This window comes from Phalaenopsis equestris, unplaced genomic scaffold (assembly GCF_001263595.1).
Source record: "Phalaenopsis equestris unplaced genomic scaffold, ASM126359v1 Scaffold000787, whole genome shotgun sequence".
Lineage (NCBI taxonomy): Eukaryota > Viridiplantae > Streptophyta > Magnoliopsida > Asparagales > Orchidaceae > Phalaenopsis > Phalaenopsis equestris.
The window spans coordinates 1041770-1063716 of NW_018165227.1; the positions used below are offsets into that span (position 1 = coordinate 1041770).

Here is a 21947-nt window from a genome sequence, read left to right on the forward strand (position 1 = left end):
GCAACCACAAAATAATTTTGGGGCATTTACATACATATCACAAAACTCTCATGTATTTTACATATCTCACACATAAACTGTCATATATAGACACATAGCACGAAATACTTTCACAGTAACTTCAAAATTTTGGTGCTTTTTATGGATAATCTACATGGAGGTTTTCTATCTATTGGTACCGTTGTGCTGCGTTGTGACATGAATTTACACTATACTGAACATTATCTTTTCTACCTTTAAGAAAGCTGATAACGAATCTTGGATGGACAATATGCCAAATAATATGCATTCACATGCATAACATTGAATTCTTACGTATTTACATATCCAACATCAAAACATCCAAATAACAAGCACTCACATGTATGCTTGCCTCCAAAGAACTCACCCAAATCTTTCATTTCACGGTTTCTCAAATTCTTGTTCAAAAAACTGAAATAAAATCGATGCTTACCGTTGGAGAACAAAGACTATAGGAACCATGTATGGGGATGTGTGGCAAAACCTTACACGAAGCCGAAGGGAGAAGGAGAAGAGGAAGCGAGAGATCACAGAGTTCAGCCCACGGGTTAAGGCAGACGAGTTCGGCTTCAAAGCTCCGAATCACGAAATAAATGAGGGTAATGACGTAAAAAATTACATGAAAACACCGACCGCGGAGTCGAACCCACGACCTGTGTGCTGTCTGTAGAACGCCGCCGCGAACCACTTAAATTCGCCAATTCACACCGTGTCGCCGCCCCAAACTTGAGAAAATATTACATCCGGACTCCATACGCTATTTGCGTTTAGAGTTCAATGATGAGGCGCCATGTGTTAAGTGGGCCCTCACTTTAAAAATTATAAGTTAAAATATATTATTTTTAAAAATATATTATATCTTAATGGCGCTCACTTAATATGTGACACCCCACCATTGAACTACGGATGAATCTGAAGTTCGTATATAATATTTTGTCCTCAAATGGGCCTAAATATTACATGTTAAAATATATTTTTAAATAGATATTAATAATTTAACAAAACTACAGCCCATCCATAACCTAGGTTTGTTTCCTTCTGCGGCCGCTCCACTAGAAAGCTGCTCTGATCATCGTCGGCAGCTGGTGGCAGTGAGAAGAAAATCACAAGCTCCGTACTTTGATGCGATTTCTTATGATCCCTTTTAGAATTCTCCCTGGTTCGTCGATCTGCCTAATCAGAACAAATTATTTTGCTTCCGCTCTCCTCACCTCTTTCTTATCTATTACGTTTCCCGTCCATTTTGGTGATTTGCAGGGCTTGGCCGACGGGCGCTGCCAGCACTGTTGGGTTTCAGGTCATACTCAGTGGACACGGCGGAGTACGCGCGGAGAAACTATGCTAGCAACATCTCTGAATACAACACCGTTATCGGATCTCTTATCGCCCAGAGGAGGTGAGCTTGCCGTTCTCCACCTTCTCCGTTTCACCTACCTCGTAGTTCTTTTTTCTAAGTGAAATCTTCTTGGAAAATGCCGGTCCAGGGGAAACTTGCTTAGAGATGTATATGATGACATGATGCTCGATGCTGTCCAGCCGCTGAGGGACACCTTCCACTTGCTCATAGTTGGAGCAATGAAGGGAAATCGCCTACAGGACGCCTTTTTCTTCCGAGATGAGATGAAATCCATGGGGCTGCCGCCAGATGTTAGCTTTGATTCTCTTCTGCCCACCCCCCCTTTCCATCCCATATAGCTGATTCTCTCTTCTATATGCAGGTTAACCTCTACAATTTCTTGATATCCGCATGTGGTAGAAGCAAGAATTCTGCCACAGCCATCAAGGCTAAGCTTCAAATCCTTTGCGTTTTATCGTCCATTATTGCTATGTGGCTTTTATATGAATGCTACATATGAAATCTGACATTTTGATTTTTAACATAAAGCTTTTGGAGGAGATGAAGAAACATGGGGTAAAACTTAAAGGGGAGACTTACATTTGCCTGCTCAATGCCTGTGCAGCAACGGGGCGAACGGATCTAGTGTATGCTGTTTGATTGAGGTTCTATGCTTTGTGTTTTTATATGTGCAAGTTTGGAGGAGTTCTGAAGATTTTTTTTCAAGAAATGGTAGCATTATAGGATTTTTCATGCTTAAATGCTTCAACTAATTATTTAGCTTTCTTAATTATACTTCCTACTCTAGTTGTGATCAAAGTTTATAATCTACTTCGAATTTTTTGCAATATTTTTCATGATTTTAATACTTTTTTTTCTTAAATTTCCAGTTAACTTATGAATCACAATTTTCACCCATTCTGATACCACTTAGTTAGCCATTAACGTTAGCCTAAGAAGTGACTATGTGTGATAGTCTTACCTCTTCTGAAGCAATAATGCAACTCACATGCATGCAAAAAATATATATTTTTATACATGCATGCAAATGTAATTCTTTATTCTGTACGTTTGATGTACATACATACCATTCATATAATACTAAGAACTTGTTCTGTACAATACTATACTATAAAGGATATCCTACATCATAGATAATAAATTATACTTGTTAATAATCTATGAATTTCTTATATGTACATCATGTTACAAATTGGTGAACTAGTGTATTTTTATTTTATTAGATTTGTTCCATACATGTGTTGCTATAATGTAAAAGAATTACATTAGGGTAAACTCCTAAAAAATAAATCATAATATTTAATATATTGAATTATAATTGCTTAGCTATTTACTTGAACAAATATGCAAAGCAAAGTGAAGTATGGGCACATATATGCATACGGAATGGTTAAAGAAATTGAAGTAACATTCATGGCCAGAGGAATTTGGCTTGGAAGATGTTATCACATTATCGAGTTCTTTTTCTATTTTGAAGCACATTTGGATATGGTCAAAAGTTGGGAATTAGAGTGTGAGAGATGAGAGGGGACAATTGAGAGAGAAAGAGTTGACTTTTATTTTAATGTGAGTGCGAAGGCATTCTAATCCCTTTGATGATTTGGCGAGGACTTCGTATTAGACTAAAAAAGTTAAAGCTTCATCAGTCTGATCTTTCTTAATTATGGGAATTTAATATGAGTATTGTGAATTATATATCACAACATGTTTAAAAATATACTTAAAATGCATTAAATTTTAACAATTAAAAATGATATTATAAATTTAATACAATATGCTATATATGTTATGTAATAACTATGTGTAGGTAGTATGAATCCATGCAAGGAAAAGCAAAATCTGGTTAAATGTCCATGGAATGGTTCACAATGTGAAGAACATTGATAATGACCATACAAAGTTGGCATGGAATTCATTATTCTGACAGCGATATATTTTTTTCTTTTCAAAATACAATTATTATTGCTATATAGAATTTTGTTACTTTGAATGAGAGATAAGGAGTAGTTTAAACTGTAATTACAAAATGAATATATTGCTTGTTTTAAACAACTAATAGAATGGAGATAAATGTAAGAACATTAGGGAAATTTTTAAGTTAATTTATTGAAAATTTTAGCAATAGAAGCAATGATTGGACAATGTTGAATAAGCAGTTGGATGATATGATTATTGAGATGAATAGTTTGTGATGTGTCCAATGCTATCGTGTTTATTATTGATCAGGACACTATAATTATAGCTGATGCTTGCACTCAATAGGATAAATTTGAAGAACTTTTAAAAAATTAGTTTGCGAGGAGATGAACGTTTTTTTATAAATCATAATTATGGAAGAATGGCTCTGTAATAGTGGCGATTGGATATATATAATAGGATGAGCTACGAGTGACTTCATTGTGGTTATGAAATATGACATACAAATGCAACGTAAGAAGATTAATTGATTTCACAATAGTTTATGATTTTGAAATAATGAATATATACCTAAGAAAATGAAATGATAACTTAATTTCAAATCAAACACCAATCACGACTAAAATTTTATTTATTTAAAACTAACTACTTTTTTAATGATCATAAAGCGATTGTAGTGAAACTTTGACTGCACAACATTCATTGGTTATGGATTATGAGTAAAAGAAATGATAAAAATCAATAATTACCTCATGTATGATGGTGTAATTTGAAAGTTTAGAAATTTATATTATCTTAAAATAGTTTATTATGGTAGGAAAATTGCGATTCTTTAACCCTGCTATACTTGTAGAATAATATAACTAATTTTGTTTGAAGATTTTTATATAAGTTTAGTTGACTTGATAAATAGATTGCATATTGATAATGAGACTTGACAGTAGAGTGGAATATGATGATTCATGAACTTGTAATTGGGATAAGGTTAACGATGATTAGGTATGGGAGGGAGAGAGAGGATAATTGACTTTTATTTTTAATGTTTTCAATTTGGACTTGATGTAGTCAAAAAAATTCAAGGTTTAGTAACATAATCTCAGTTGATTGGGATTAGGAGAAAATTGATAAAATAGTCCGGTCTCTCAGCAAAAGGTTATTTTAGTCCTAGAGTCTATAAAAGTGCTACTGTGGTCCCTAGACTATTTTAATAGGCCTGAAATAGCTCACATGGAGGACTATTTCAGCTCCCATCAAAAGAATTTAGGGACTAATCTGACACTTTTATAGACTCTGGGACTAAAATGAACCAATGTAAATAGTTAGTGGAGTATTTTTGACATTTTACTATCGCCATTATTTTCATACACTCCACTTCATCTTGAAATATATAATGGGAAATAATAGGTTTCACTTGCTGATGACCAACTGAACAACTTTCTTACAAGTGCCTTCTCCAATTGTTTGGTTATAGAAGCGGAAATTGTCACTTCCAATCTTGCTTTTTGTGCTTGTAATGTTGGCTCATGTCTTAGCCCGTTAAGGACATATTAGAAAACCTAAAGTAGTATACAGTACCTTAAATTTTAATTCAACCAATTAATTATTTAGGCCGAGAAATTGTGGTTTGTCAGTAAGCCCCATCTACTAGGGTATGATTATCTTATTTATCATCCAAGTTTAGTTTTTTTTTATATTTGAATAGGATGCCACATAATCCCGAATCATTTACATCTTTTGATGTTATAGTTATGCAATTGTTCGCGACATGACTGCTGCTGGTCTGGGCTTGAACAAATTCTGCTATGCTGGACTTATAACAGCTTTTAAAAACAAGCTTCCCACTACAGATGAGACTACATCAAAAGTATGTATTGCAGATCTATTTTAATTTGGAAGACTTACATGCGTACCACTCAATTCTTATGAATTTATATAAATAACACCTAAAATTCAATTTTAACATATATGCCAAATTATCAATGCATGAAAATGTACATTTCACTTTTCAAAAGTTAAAGTAGTGGGGTTTTTGATGTAATATGAAAGATTTGGGTGATACATATATATAAATCAAAGTTTAATTGTTAGATATGTAAATAAATAAGCATTGGGTTGTACGTATCTAAGTGTCCCTTTTAATGTTGACATACCACGCAATTCTTATGTATTTACATATCTAACACTCGAACTTTGATATTTTTACTTCTAACATTTTGGCGTCATAAAATTATGCATGAAAAGGTGTTTTTCACATTTAAATTGATAATGATGGTGGTATAGTTGATATGATTTAAAGATTTGAGTGATATGCATGTAAATAAGAATGTTTAAGTATTTAAAAGTTAAAATAATGTTTTTTCTAATGTGATATGAAAGATTTGGATGTTATAAATGTAAAAAAATCAAAGTTTAGGTGTTAGATATGTAAAATACATAAAAAATTTGTGCTCTATATGTAAATGCCCTATTTCATTTTTGTTTTTTTTTAGTATTTACGCCTTCTACTACTAAGCTGCTTTTTTAATTTGGAAAGATCATCGAGTTCGTCAAACAGTCAAAGGGGTGGTCTTCTATTGAGACATCAAGTGATGGTGGAGAAAATGTGATGATGAATGTGTCGGAGGAAGAGCTATACAACATTCCCACTGCAGAATATGTGCATAGAAGGGGTTTTTTGAATAGGCAGCTAACAGTCTATCATGTTGCATTGCATGCATGTGCAGATTTGAAGAGTAAAGAGGTATATATTATTTGTCCTCAATTTAAACTTCTGAATTTAGATATTTGCGGAGATCGTATTATCTATTAACATCTTTCCTTAATTTGCATGGTGCGACGTGCTGCCATGAAATTTATTTGAAATTAGGTTATGACCATGGAAAAAGTCAATTGGCCGTTTGGTTTTTTTATTTTTGTTTTTTATTTTGCTTTGTTTATATTTTTATTTGAAAAAAAAAAATTGATATGCTATAACATGTTTAGCTGTCTTTAAAAGGAGTTAAAACAATGTCCTAGATGATTTGTTGTTTTTAATAACAAGTTTCTTTGTTTTTGAAAACAAAAATTAAAAACATGAACAAAAGGCAGCAAACAAACATGTTTCATATATAAAAATAAGAACATAAATTTAAAAAGTGTTTTTTTTTTGGGTGTTCATGTCTTTTTTGGTGTTTTAGCGTCCTCAATCATATGTTTTAAATATTGATAATTTTAGTTAAACTTGTTTATTTTCCTTTTTTAAATTTTATGAATGTGTTTGTTTTTGAGGTTTCTTCCTATTGTAGTATAAGGTTGCTATGGATGATAAGCAATATATCTTGATTTGATATAAACAACTTGAAGTTTTTTTATATTTATTTTTATCAGTAACAAGTTTTAGAACTATTTTACGTGTTTATGTTTTACCATCTGGAAATAATAATTGTCGTAGTTCACTTTTTTTAGTGTAGATCGTTTGTGCTCATAATTTAGAACAAAATTGATAAATGCCTAGCATGTAGCTGACCTTCTTTTGTTTAGTCATTTGTAACAATTTTTGTTTCTATGAGTTGCAGTTATGTTTTATATCAGAATGAAAATTTCTTCTTAGATTGCAGATAAAAGAGTTTAGAGCATAAGTAAGGGTTAATTTAGCACAATGTATGTTTACTTTGGATATTCAGGTTTGATGCAGTTTTTTTTTTCATGTTAATGTAGATATTTTGGACATTAGGCTGGATCAAGAACTGTGTTAATAAGTTCTCCTGAAAGCCTTCTCTTTAGATATTGGCATGACAATAATCATAAGCATTTGTCTCCAGAAAAAAAAAATAGTGAGTCTCAGAAATGATTCCCAAGCTGATTCTGCTTCTCATATATTTAGTTAGTTTGTTTAATCATCTATCTGTCTAAAAGTTTGAGAATCTATTCTAACTGCAAAAATGCCTAAGAAAAAGAATGAGCACAGAGAGAATGTTATAATGGTGGTTAGCTTTTTTTATTTGTTCCATGCTTTAAATTTTTTTTCAGTTTTGATTTCTAGGTACATGACAGCGTAAAAAGTGCAAAGCAATCCAGCTTATTTAGTATAAAGCGGCTTTCTCATTTTAAAAATTTTTACCATTGGATCTTACATAGTAGTAGAAGTTTAATTATCGTTCTGCCTAAATGCCATGCTATTGTGGTATCTATGATATTTGAGTGTCCTTTATGTAAAAAAAAAAGAGGAAGCCTTTTATCTAATTTAGTGGCATTGGCTTTTTTACCTTTGATCATGCTATTCTAGCAATTATAGTTTTCAAGCGATCTTTTTGAAAAATAAATCGGGAAATATTATCTAAACTATGTGGCAGTAGCTTATTCAATGATTCTAAGATGCCATTGCATCTTGCACCATTGGATATGTTGAATCTTTTCTCAGAAAGACTACATGTTACTTGACTTATTCGTCCCCTTAAAAAAACATCATGATAAAATATGATGTAAACTCATGAGCGCACGCAAGGGCATGGGTGATTAAAGAACGTTGACATCCATTAAACATTAATTATGGTTACAAAGTATGGTAAAAAATGTTTATTGTGAAGTGCATTACCATACACATATCTTCCATTCACTCTGACATTATTTGACACGCAAGGATATGAAGGATTAAAGAAATTTGACAATCATTAAACATTATCTATGGTTACAAGGTATAGTAAAAAATGTTTATTGTCAAGTGCATTAACATACATGTACCTATCATTCACCCAGACATTATTTGACAATCTAAATTACTATTGTAAGCCTCAGACAAAACTGCAAACTATTGTAAAGGGCAATTATTAATCAGTACATCGAGCCCTGTTCTACTGGGTAAACTGTAACTCGTTCTGCTTTTTTTTCTGATGATGATTTTCATCTCCTTTTCTTTTTTATATGTGATGTGCCCAGCTCATACTCCATCTTTTCATGGGAATACACGCTATTTTTTGTATTTTACAATTGCCCGAATTACTTGACTTATATGCTTTTCTATGACAACTATAGTTAAATTGGCTTTTTTCTGTGCTCAATCCTAGAATATAATTGTTATATCATTTACTAACAAGAATGCAAAGTCAAGTTAATGTAGATTTGTTTAGACATAATGTGCTATATAGAAAAATAATTACAAATATCTGATAAAGTTCGAAAAATGTAAGAGTGATTAACTTTACGTTTCAATAAAAAAATTTTTAATATTAAGTTGCAGTGACATAAATCTTTATTATTTTATAAAATATGACAAATATAAGTGTTGTTTACAAAATACAAATTCCTTCCTACTCCCTCTATCTAGAAAACAAATATAACGTCACAAGAAAACAAACTGTAGAAAATATGAATACAAGGAAAACACAACTATTGAAAGCACAGGTAGCAGTTATAAAAAATACCACAACTAAGAAGATAATAGGACTTGCTTAGCATTAATTTAGTCAAAATAAAATACCCACACATAAATTTAGCATTATCCGCAATACATGCAATTTAATATAAAAATTAGGTACAAAGAACTTGATAGTGTGAGGATGTTGTTGTCATCTTCCCCAAACATGTACTCATGGTTCTCGAGATATAGTGGTGATAGCGGGAAGGAAAATGTCTGGGACTAGCATCGAGTTGTTGGTTCAATACATGTCCGTAAGCAATTTGTTGAGTGATGTAGTTTGGTCAAATTTATTCAACTAACCACTAAGGATTTAAGAATGCTACTCCCATCTAGTGAATTGTTCTATTTTTGATACTTGATAACGGTGAGGCTCCTGATAGCTTGAGCATCTTACATTTCTTTTTCCCATATGTGCACTTCTAGCACACAATACTTGCGTATTTACATATCTCATACCTAAGCGTTGATATTTACACACATAGCATCTATTCATGAAAATGTGAATTTCACTTATAAAAAGTAGTAATATTGCTATTTTTGATGCAATATTAAAGATTTGAGTGTATTTGTGTAAATTTGAATTTAGGTATGAGATATGTAAATACATAAGAAATGTGTGCTATGCATGTAAATGTCCCTAGCCTTATTTGCGGCACTTGCATGGATGTTGTTTTGTTGCCACGGGCCGAGTCACTGCCATATTTTCTCGAAAGATGTGGAAGATGTTCAGGCAAATAAGTTGCCCAACAGTTATTGACATTTTCTATTGTTTGTCTAGTTGAACGCTACGTGCTCTTTTGTGAGATTGTTTTTTTTTTTAATGTGGTAATCAATAAATTAATTCTAATTATTTCATAGTTATTTTGCATTGTTATTTGATTACGAGTAAATGATATTGGTGTTGCAGTCACTAAGCGCTAAATTATCTTTTTATAACTTTTAGCTTCTCTAAATAAACAGGATTTTTAAGGTTGTCTTTAAATATAAAGCGGATTTGATTGATTTGATACCAGATAATGAATTAGTTCACCTCTTTCCTTTTTTACTGTTTTTTTCAGACGATGGAAACAATTCTTAACATGCTTACAGAGGATGGACTTGCTTATGATTTATTTATTGTCATGCAAGCAATCAGGTAATTTCCGACTAATTGCTTGGATATCATAAAAGAAACAATTTCATACTCTTTTGAATTTATGATCTCTTCTATGCTTTACCCTTGTTTTAATCTTTTATGGAAATAATGTAGCTTTTAAAATGTTTTTCCCTAATGCATTTCTCAAACATTCTATACGCTTTGTTATTGCTGATCAGGAATAGAATTTTTTTAGTTGCATTTACATAGATACCACCCTATTGTTATGTATTTATATATTTAACATCTAAAAGTTTCTTTTTTGCATTTATACCACCCAAATCTTTCATGTCACATAAAAAATTCACTATTTAAAAAGAGAACACACCTTTTCATGCTTAGGTAAGGTGGCATCACCTTTTCATGCTGGTAAGGTGGCATATATATGTAAAAATTGAAGTTTAGGTGTTAAATATGTAAATACATAAGAATTGCCTTTTTCTTTTTTGGCATTGAGACATGTGTATCTCAATGCTTTGCTTAGGATGCGTCAATTTATGAATGAATTGATCACAACTATAAAAAATAGGAAGTAAACGCTGACTTTTTCGGTACACATTGGATAAGACAATGAGGCTTATGTTGATTGAGACCAATCAGGCCACAGATTCATCTTGACCAGTATTTGATACAGTTATTTGGAAAGTCTGAAATATAAATGATAATATAGTTAAACAACTTTTAAATGCTAAATTCTGTTATTGAAGTGGAGCAATATAACATTCCAGTCGTCCTATAAGTTGCCCTGTCTATTGTTGACAATTGTGCTTTCTTTCTACTATTCGTAGAATTACTGAAGCAGCTCACGGATATGATAATCAATGTGGAGAGATGTAGTAAATTATTGTATAGTGGGGTTGTCCTTGTTTTCTAAAATGAGTTAGTTAATTACTGTTGAAGCTGAATAAGTTCAGGAATCCTAAAATCCTAAACCCTGCAGTATTGGAGTGGAAGGTTTAGAGGTTGGAGGGTGCTACTCTGGTTCTCCATCGGCCTGCACCGTTGAAGATTCCATTGTTCACTGATTTGCTCTATGGTGAGAGTGCTTGGCTCAATTGGGCTTTCAGTGCGGCACCTATATTCTTGCCAAGCATTGCTGTTGTGCTCGATGGACAGACCCCATGTGCTTCGTTTTATAATTCAATGTCCTCATAAACCATTTAGCAATTTAACCCTTTTTGGCTTTTTTATTCGATAATTTCTGCATTGCCAGTCTTTACGGGATTTGGTGCCCTTCTTCAACAATGGTGCTGGATGATCCTCACACTTAGGCAACTGTCATTCTTATTTTAATTTTGCCAGTTTTTCTGCATGGAGGTAACGTCTAGTAATCCTCAGACCTCCCATGATTTCTCTCTATATAATATGCTTTTTCATAGAAAAGCAACTCAGTAATTTCCAAATCAACCTAAATTATTTTATAAGCATGCACTAATAAAATGTTTATAGTGCTCCTATTGGCATCATACAGGACCATTCTTGGTTGGGAAGGAGCCTATAAATTTTCTTTCAGACAAAGAGGTCATGTTTTGGCTAAAATTGACCCTAAATAGTTGGGTTAAGGTTATTAATGAGGATTATTGTAAAAAGGGAATTCATAATTTTTTGAGAAAAGGAGCTTACGGTAATCATTAAGAACTTGACCATTGATAATAAAGCAAAAATTGAAGTAACAATTGTAATATTGATGTTATGTATCTTTTTGGCATCCTGAAAGTGCTGCAAATTTCATATAACTCATTTTTCTTGTGATACTGGAGTTAACCTAAACCACAACAGAACAAAAATAATTATTGAAGAAATTCAAAAGTTACAACGATGACTCCTCAAAACAAGAATAAGAGAACACAAAACATATAAACACCCTCTAGGGCGAGGACGACAGCTTTGGAAGGGACTAGAAGTGGGTGCTACAATGCTGGAGAAAGTCGGGAATAGCAGCGTCATGCTGGAAAGGGTTGGAGACAAGGGTGGCAATGCTGGAATGATCTAGGAGTTGCGACAGCCTGGAACATGTTGGAGGCAGGGAGTGGCTTAACTGGAATGAACATGAGACTCTTATGGCAGTCAGTGAGGTGTTGGTGGCAGGGAGCGACAATGCTAGAGGGAGCAGGGGGCTGCTACGGTAGCCTGGGAGGTGCTGGAGTGGTCGACGATAGCTAGACATATGTTGGATGGCCAGCGGCAGCAGGACAAGTGCTGGAAGGAAAGTGACAGCAGGAAGGGGAAGGAACATTTAGAGATAATTCCGCACCTCAGACGAGTTATAACCGGAGTACCTTCTCGTCTTCGGATACAACCATTGGAAAGGAGAAACACTCGAAGGCAGCAATCTGAAATCTGAAAACAATGAAATAGTAAATCCTAAGCAAGCAATCAACACATATATAATAGATACTAGTAGTTAGAATAGGAAGGAACTAGAATATGAAAGAAATAGAATTAGGAACGGGATAAAAAGGCATGGAATAGAATTGGAAGGAAATTCCCTTCATGGAAGGGAATAAAATAAGAAACAAGAGGGGGAAAGGGGTGGTAATTCTTGCTCCATTAGAAAGCTGGTCGGTCCAGCCTCCCTGCTGGACCGACACCCACATGTTGGACTTACCGGCCTAGCCCATCAATCCCGCGTCAATCTCTTGGGGTTGGGAGAGCTTCGACTTCATTCATCGAAGCTTCTGGGTCCTCATAATACAGAGTCAAGTTCGTGATATTGAACGTAGTGGAAACATTGTTGTCCTCTGGCAGGTCGATCTTAAGGCGTTTTTATTTAGTTTTCGAAGTATCCTGAAAGGTCCATCTGCTCTGGGTTTGAGTTTCCCAAATGCCCCAACTTGAAATCTCTCATTCTTTAGCCAAATCCACACGTGGTACTTTTTGGCCTTATTTGCCTGAGCCTGATATTTGTGGTTTTGCTTAGTGATCTCCTTCCCAACCTCCTCGTGGAGCTTCTGCATCTCGTGAGTCCGTTCTTCAATATCCTCATTGATCTTTGATGTCAACAGGATTGGTACTAACTGAAGTGGGGTGAGCAGGTTGTGCTCGTACACAATCTTGAACGGAGTGCGTCCTGTGGTTTGACTGACGTAACAACACGAAAAGTTGAGAATAGGTTTAATATTTGATTTTTTGGTATTATATACTATATATTGCTCATTAATGTGAGGGTAAATAAATATGGCAGCGAAAAAAAAAAAGATAAAAAAATATCGATGTTTTGAAGGTAGAAATTTAACTGATATACGAGATAATGAAGACCACCTCCACCACCACCACAACAACAAACATTTATCCCATTAAGTGGGGCCGACTACATGAATCCTTTTTCTCCTTTGTCCTATTGAGTATCATATTTTCATTTAATTCTAATAAATTAAGATCTTTTTTTGATACAACAACAACAACAAAGCCTTAATCCCACTAAGTGGTGTCGGCTACATGAATTCTTTTTCTCCATTTTCCTATTTGGAGTCATATTTTCATTTAATTCTAATAAATTAATTCATTTTTTATACATTAAGCTCAAGGCTTCCTAGGTCCATCTTTGTCTTTCTTAACATAAGTCGAATCTAAAACATCTACTCTCCTAATTGGATCATCGGATGAGATGATCGACGTTTAATGTGACCGTGACCAACCATCTAAGACAACTCTATCTAATTTTGTCCGTCACTGGAGCTACAATTCTTTTTAGGTATACCTCTACCTTTCTTAACAAAAGTCAAATTTAAGACATTTACCGGGTCGTCAAATTGACTTAACATATATTTGATATAATGAAGACCAAAATATCAAAATAAAATGAATAGGATAGACTTAACATTATATAAATTTATGTGTCAAAACAAATGAAACAAAAAATATTACTAAGAAGTTAGCTTAGCTATAAAACAAAAATTTTACAAAGAACATGATTTATAATTTACTTCATTGAATAATGCTCCGCAAAAAATATGTAATCAATGTAAAAAAGTTTATAATATGAAATTTGACATGTGGTCTACCAATGAAAACTTGACAACCTTCAGGGAATTTTAAGTTATGACCTCATCAAACATAAAAAAGATCAGATCATGATGTTTGATGTACAAAAACCATAGCTCCCTATACATAGATGGAAGAAACCAAGAATTAATAGAACCAGATATTATGTCAAAAATATAAAGCAATATATCTCATATTTCCTAACTAGGCTTTTTGTTTTGCTTCAATTTTGTGTAAGGAGGGATGATGTGCCAAAGGGAGCTAAGGAATTGAGGAGGGGTAATTGAAGGAGAGATGAAAAGTTGTAGGGGTGTAACGAATTAAACTTGATCTAGCCTAGTGCTTGATCATGTTTGGCTCAATTCGAACTCATTTGTTAATTTCAGCCCGTGTTCGGCTTAAATTAAGCTTGAATGATTTAAAAATAATAAATATAATATTTTCTTAGATACAATATACAAAATCAATATAAAAAATATAAAAAATATTGATAATTTAATTATTTAATTAATTTGAGCAAAAAATGTCGAACACAATCAAATAAAGATTTATTCACGTTTGGATTGTATATAGATAGAGCTAATAAACATGTTTTGTTTTCTTGTTTAAGAAATGAATTGAACACGAGCTGTTATGAGCGAGCTCTTTTGACAACACTATATGAGTGAAAATCTTACATTGAAGCTTACTTGGCTTTATAGATTAATGGCTAAAGCATAATTAAGGGCTGCAGCTTATTAAAAGGCTAACACGCAACAACTATGGGAAGAAGCTGCTACGCAGAGGTTGCTGTGGAGAAGCTGACTGTCTGTTTGTTTTTTGCAGTTTTGAAACAGCTGTGTTGAAGTTGTTTCTGATCAAATGACATTTTTGCCCTTATACTTTAGTGTTGTTTATAACAAACTAATCTTGCAACCACAAAACAAATTTCTAGTTTGAATGTTATAAAATAAAAAAAATACATCACAAAATTGTGAATAACATGACAATCAAATAAAGAAAAGTATTAAAATAATAATTAATAATATAATAATATTGTTTTTAATATGCACTTGTTTATGTCACGAGATAAGCCGTCCTCCAAGGAAGCTCTCCACATTCGATCACTATCGGAGGTGGAATCTTCCAACCCATCCATCCACCAAGGGAAGTCACAACTTTTTGTTCTTTTTATTGGTCAACTATAAAATGGTCTCCGTGGCTATGTGGTTGTTGTGAAGTAAACATGGATCATTGTAGTCCACAGTAGCAATACAATGCACTAGATGTACCGGAAGTCCTCGAGCTCATCTTTTTTGAAGATTTAAAACAACACAACACAAAACCTAGATGCATCATTAGTGAAAATGAATGATAAAAGTAATCAATTCAAGTTTTATGAAACTCTGAGGTCTCAAATAACATAGTATAAACCAACGCAGTTGTCACTACAAGAAGACAACTTACTTTATAAAGAAGGGTTCTTGGTTGTCTTGCAAACACGTAATACTAAGCTCGTAAGCTATCCAGAAGAACCTAAAAAACCATATGACTGAGAAAAAGAGGAACTCGGTTGCTTTCACTGGGATTTCACGTATCAAGTTCTAATAGCAACATATAGGGCATCCAGAAGAACCCTTAAGGTCGAATATCTCATCATAGACCTTCAAAACCAAAAAATAAAACATGTAATATTTAAATTACATATTATATTCATGGTTGCCTTATCGACCATCCATGTGGGAAAGAATACATGCATAAGAACTGAAAATACAATTTATATTCAAAATATATATCATTTGCATAAAACATTGATACAACAAACAATAAATGATTTCACAACACATTGCAAATAAAATAACAAAAAAAACATATAATCCCTGCATTTAGCCCCCAACTATGATATCTGTAATTCGCTCCCTCAACTCTATCATCTCCCCTGCACCTTACCTATCCTTAGTGTAAGTCTCAAGAAAATCACTTTCATCCTGTGATAAAGATTGTTCTAAATGATATTCATATGCTTCAACAACGACATGCAAATGATTTTCATCAGCCGTATTGAAGTCAACGTCGTTGCGCGAAGGATGACGCCGAATATAGTTGTTGAGAGCTATTGTGATGACCACAATCTGCACTTATTTAGGAAGCAGATATGTCGGCATATCCCGTAGTATGATCAATTTCTTCTTCTAAACTCTAAATATTCTTTCAATGGCACATCGTAAGGATGAGTGTCTCTTATTGAATATGTCTTTTTTACCTCGGGTGACGTTGTCAGCTCTTTTGAAATCGAGAATATGATATTTGGTATCAGGAAAGAGTTTGAGATAAATTTTTTGTAATGGATATCCAGCGTCAACCAAATTATATTTTCCTGTTGTAATATTACTCATCAATATTGCACGGGATATTAATATTTCATTTGTTAATATTCAAGCTAACCTTGAAGTGGCTTTGGAAAAGTTATATGAGTTCGCATAACAAAATTGAAATACGAATGTTGTGTGCACCGTCTTCCCATCTGATCATTACAAATGTGAAACATATTGAAATTACATACAACAATCACATTTTTTATTGCTGAATCGCATTGTCCAATTCATGCAGTTTTTCACTGTAGGGCAGACATGCATCCATATGTGTACCATCAATCGCTCCAACACAATCCTAAAACAATTATCAAATATATTAGAGATACTGTGTTCAACCAAATTTAGAGAAAAATGAACTCATTAAGCTATTTTAAAATATGACATATAATGCTGGTCCTGTGAGATCGGTAGGGGTGTGCTTTGGAATGTGGGGTCTTCAGGTACAATAACTTTTGATAATGAGCTAAGCAAAGCATTTAGCCCAATTGAGACATGTCTGTTGATTGTTTCAAATTACTGTTGGAATCACTCCATGATACATCTTATCAACTCATTATGTGATAAAATGTTGACAGTTGCTAACACCTCTCTTGAAGTTTTCTCGGATGAACTATGAAGTTCTTGATTTATGTTCAATTCTTTTAATAGATTAATAAAAATAAACTGTCATATGGAACATGTTAAACCTTGTGGGGTAACCCACAAGTAACTCCCAAACCCACTTGTCTGCTATGTACGTAGATGTCATGCAAGAAGATCGAGCAACATATGAGTTGTAATATCCGTACATTAAACATAATGCTGCTGCAATTTTTCTCGTGTCTTTCTCTATCTGTGATATTTATTGTTTATTAAGCTTACACTTGAAACTCTGAATTAGATAGAACTGCAATGAAAAATAAAAAGTAGTATATCAATAACACTACTACAAAAACTTTATTGAAGATGTCCACAACAACAACAACAACAACAAAACCTTAATCCCACTATGTGGGGTGGGGTCGGCTACATGAATCCTTCGGCTACATGAATCCTTGTTCTCCATTGCATCCTATTTAGTGTCATATTTTCATTTATTTCTAATAAATTAAGATCATTTTTTATACAATAAGCGCAAGTCTTCGTAGGTTTACCTCTGCCTTTCTTAACATAAATAGAATCTAAAACATCTACTCTTCTAATCAGATCATCAAATGGTCGACGCTTAGTTTAACCAAACCATCTAAGACGACTTTTTTTAATTTTGTCCGTCACCTTCTCAAATTTTGTCTGTCACCTTCTCTAATTTTGTCCGTCACAATAATGAAAGTAGAATAGATGATGTCCATGGTTAAAATCACTCATGAAGATGTACAAATAACATTAAATGCTCGCAATTTGATTGTCGTAGTAATATCACAAGTAATTAAATCTACGGTTAGGTTTCATCAACATAAAAAACTCACTCCTGGTCAGGTCTTCTAACAACATCATGGAGAACAAGTAAAATGACATATCTTCATCAATTTTTGGAGTATCTTCCAAAATTCTCATAACATGTTGAATAGAAGTATGTGATTCGCTAGGCTCACTGGTGCATGAAGTGACTAATTGAGAGATCTGACTTCCAATTAAAGCAGCAACATCTTTTTTCTTTTTCTCTACCCTTAGGCGTTTGGATCGACATGTAGATCCTACTTAATTTAGGTTGGGGTTGGACCCCTCATTAAACCTAATAGATTACTCTACTTCTAAATGCTCAGGTCCGCCTCCGTGCCCTCTCTAGCTTGCTGCCCATGCTTGATCACTGGGGGCCACCACCATACTAAACATACGATTCAACTCATCTTCAAACTCAGAATCAATGCCACTAAACTTGAATTTTTTTTGTAGCTGATATGACCTATAAATCAATTACTAAAAATTAAATTGATCGATGAAAACTTTAAAAATTTTAAATGATCTTAAGTTTCAAACAATCTCACATCCAATCTCTCGGTCCATCATTCTTTTGAAGCATCGATGTTTCGCTTTATAGGATCCAACCCAAACCTTTGGATCCTTGTTTTAGCTCTTTCCATATTTTCTAGTCTTTTTTTAGCTGATTCCATTTGTTTTTAAATTGCATTCTATCGTATTATCTTCCTATGCTTTCTTAAAATTTTTTATTATATTTTGCCAATTTTCATTCTTAAAATAGGTGGTTGGCCGATTTCTTAATTCGACCTCCTTAATAGAGAGCTCACAAAATATTAATGTCATCTCTTTATCTCAAGTAGCAAACGAACCTATTTCTTTTGTCTTGCCCGTTACGACAAGTAACATGCAAATAACTAAACAATATAAATTTATGAGAGATACAAAAAAAAAAAAAAAAGAAACATCTGCAACACCACCACCACATCACAACCCCCATCATCATATCTATCATCATATCACATATCTATGAACATATCATCACCACTGGCTCAACACTAACACTATCACCACCATAACACTGCCTCATCACCATACCATCACCACCACCACCACTATCATCACTAACACCTCCGCCTTCACACCACCACCTCTACGCTACACACCACCGCCTCAACACCACACCATCATCAGATCATACCAATACCACTACATTCACATGATCACAGCCACCACGAACAACTACCGCAAAATTTCGGGCAACCACCAACATCAAAACAAAACCACCATCTTTCTAGAAAACACCACCAACATCACAACACACCACTATAATTGCAAAATTCAACATTTTGGGAACCACCATAAAATTACCACCTTCACCAACACAACCACAAAGCCCGAAGTATTTCAACTAATTTCCACATGCAACCACCATCACAACCATATTTCAGGCAACAACCAACATGACAACACAACCACCCAAATCCATCAATCAAATAGAGTACAAAGAAGCCAAACAATCAAACCGAATATGACACAGAAAACCCAATAAAATCACAAAATCCAACATCACAACACTACCACTACAAGCCATCGACCGAATCGAGCACAGAGAACCCAAGTTCATCAACGAATACATCACAAAGAACCCAAACCATCAACTGAATACAGTACAGTGAACCCAAAAAAATCACAAAATCTAACGTCATAGCACAACTACCCGAAAACCATCAACTGGTTAGAAGACAGAGAACCTAAACCATCAACCAAATAGAGCACAAATAATCAAAGATAATCGCAAAATCAAAATGCTTGACTAGAAAATAGTAGAGAATATAGTGGGGCGACGGAGAGCAAATGATCCAAACTGAGCCTAAGAATAGAGGGGAGAGGGAGAGGAAAAGAAAGTCAAGCTCACTGCGATAACCACCAGAATTGAAGGAACCAAACATAACCAACTCTAGCCATCAGAGCCACGGATCGGAGATGAGTGAGAGAGGCGATGTTACTTTTAGGGCAAGAATCACGAGGGAGGGGAGAGCGGGTCACGAGAGTGAAAAACAAGGCGTGTTAGGGGGGTAGGCCTATAAAAGGTTTGCAAAGAAATGCCGGCCGCGTGTTCGACCCCACGGCCCACATTTAAGATGGTTTTTTCCAAAATGCAGGCTCACTACAACAACCAAACGGCCTTTACGCGTTTTGCTACTAGATCGCGATAAAAAAGCAGCACCAAATGACCCACTAAGTTGCAACAAAGTATACATTTAGAATGTCAATAATGGTATAATTTTTTAGTATTTGAGCTAGTCTTATTATGTAGTTTTTATTTGTCATAGTTCTTGCACCATCTTAGTGTAAGCAATTACCATTCACAGTTTTACTTGTATTACCAAATTTTTTTTTAATCATCAAAATAAGCTAGATAGGCATACCTATTTAGTCATATATGATATTGCTGCAAAAGGATGGTCAACTAGATCTTATAAATAATTGTAAAACATGCGAGAAGGGAATAATAACAATACAGTAAAATTCCCATGCATTTTGTTTCAATTGGCCTGTTTTAGAGTATGAAAAACCTTGAAATTATTTCCAAATATTGTATAAGCTAGATAGGCATACCTATTTAGTCATATATGATATTGCTGCAAAAGGATGGTCACCTAGATCTTATAAATAATTGTAAAACATGCGAGAAGGGAATAATAACAATACAGTAAAATTCCCATTCATTTTGTTTCAATTGGCCTGTTTTAGAGTATGAAAAACCTTGAAATTATTTCCAAATATTGTATAAGCTAGATAGGCATACCTATTTAGTCATATATGATATTGCTGCAAAAGGATGGTCACCTAGATACATTCGTGAAGGTGATAATAACAATACAGTAAAATTCCCATTCATTTTGTTTCAATTGGCCTGTTTTAGAGTATGAAAAACCTTGAAATTATTTCCAAATATTGTATAGATTCTGTAATACCTTTTTTATTGGGTAGACTTATGTAGTAGCTTTAATTAATTTTTCTTTCAGAAATTGTTCCTTATGGCGGTTCCCATGGCTTTATGCATTATCATATAGTGATGTTGGCTCTGAATATTACATTAATAACATTCTCGTTGGTGCAGTCGATTCCCTATTATGTTATGCTTCTGTTGTCTTGTTTTTTGTCTTCGTTTTTGTTTCTTTTATGTTTCGTTTAAAGTTTTTCTTTAGTTGATTATAATTTGGTTTTCAAACTGAATTTACTTAGGTGTTATTGTCTTTGTGGGGAAATTGATTCTGCTGTGAAAATGTTTGAAGATTGCACAAACTCGAGAGCACCTGCAGCTGAGTTGTACGTAGTAAGTCCTTATCGAGAATCTTTTGCCTGAATGTCTTTTCTTTTAGTTTTTACTTAGTAAGTTTGTTCTTGCTTGCCTATCACTTCTGCTCACCAAGTTTAATTATTATTGGGAAATTTACATCAACAGCACACATTTTTTATGCATTTACATCTCTAACAAAGTTTGATATTTACATTTTTAACACTTTGGAATTAAAAACCTATATTTGAAAAGGTATATATCACTTTTAAAAAGTTAATGATATCAGTATTTTGATATGATGTCAAAGATCCGGGCTTCATGTATGTAAATATGATAGTTTAAGCATTAGATGTGTAAATTATAAGAATTGTATAGTATATATGTAAATGCCCCATTATTATTTCCTCCAAAGACTTGCTTATTTGTTAATGTGCTGTTGCACAAAAAGTATGCATCTTGAGTGCGCTTGTGGCTATGTTAAACATAAAAGTTGTTTATATTTATGTATGCTTTGGAAGCATTTTGATTGAACTTATCATGCCGTTTGAAGCTAGAGGTATCCAAAGAGTTAAGAATGTTGTATGCGCTTGATGTGCTTGAAATTTGTGACATATTTTTCTATATTTTTCTGCATTTTCTTTTATTATTTGTACCCTATTTGTGCTTTTTCTGGTATTTTTGTGTGTAATTGTAGGTTACAAGTATTCATGAGTGCTTAATAATACGTTAATCTTGTAGAGGAGCTAACATAAGGGTGACACCTCAATTCCATTCCAAATGAGACATGACACTTCATCTCCAGACCAAACCATGTAAACGACACATAGGCATCACATTGTTGCACTAAGGCACCACTTTAAGAGACATTGGCGTATTTACACTACTTATGGCATGGGTCACGCTGCTTCTTTTGCTTCCCACGTACGATACATACAATTAGCAGAGAACCTTTTGCGCCACTTTAGGGAAACCTTGCACCTCCTTCTGGGGGCGTGACAAGCAATGCAAATAGAGCTACAGATAATTTGACGCTCCTGGGAAGAACTCCGACGCCGACTAACCATTTCAGGAGTTAGGATAGT

At 33.9% G+C, this 21947-nt stretch overlaps 1 protein-coding gene across 1 annotated transcript; it reads left to right on the plus strand.

Annotated features, from left to right (window-relative positions):
- Positions 1 to 1026: 1026 nt before the first annotated feature.
- Positions 1027 to 20901, plus strand: LOC110031210 (pentatricopeptide repeat-containing protein At4g35850, mitochondrial; the record flags this gene model as incomplete). The annotated part of the gene is given in 9 exon segments (XM_020734302.1): positions 1027 to 1180; positions 1279 to 1417; positions 1506 to 1668; positions 1740 to 1805; positions 1907 to 2004; positions 5042 to 5159; positions 5829 to 6035; positions 9749 to 9825; positions 20811 to 20901. Coding segments are annotated over 9 exon segments (996 nt in total), but the record flags the coding sequence as incomplete, so codon positions are not given.
- Positions 20902 to 21947: the final 1046 nt, after the last annotated feature.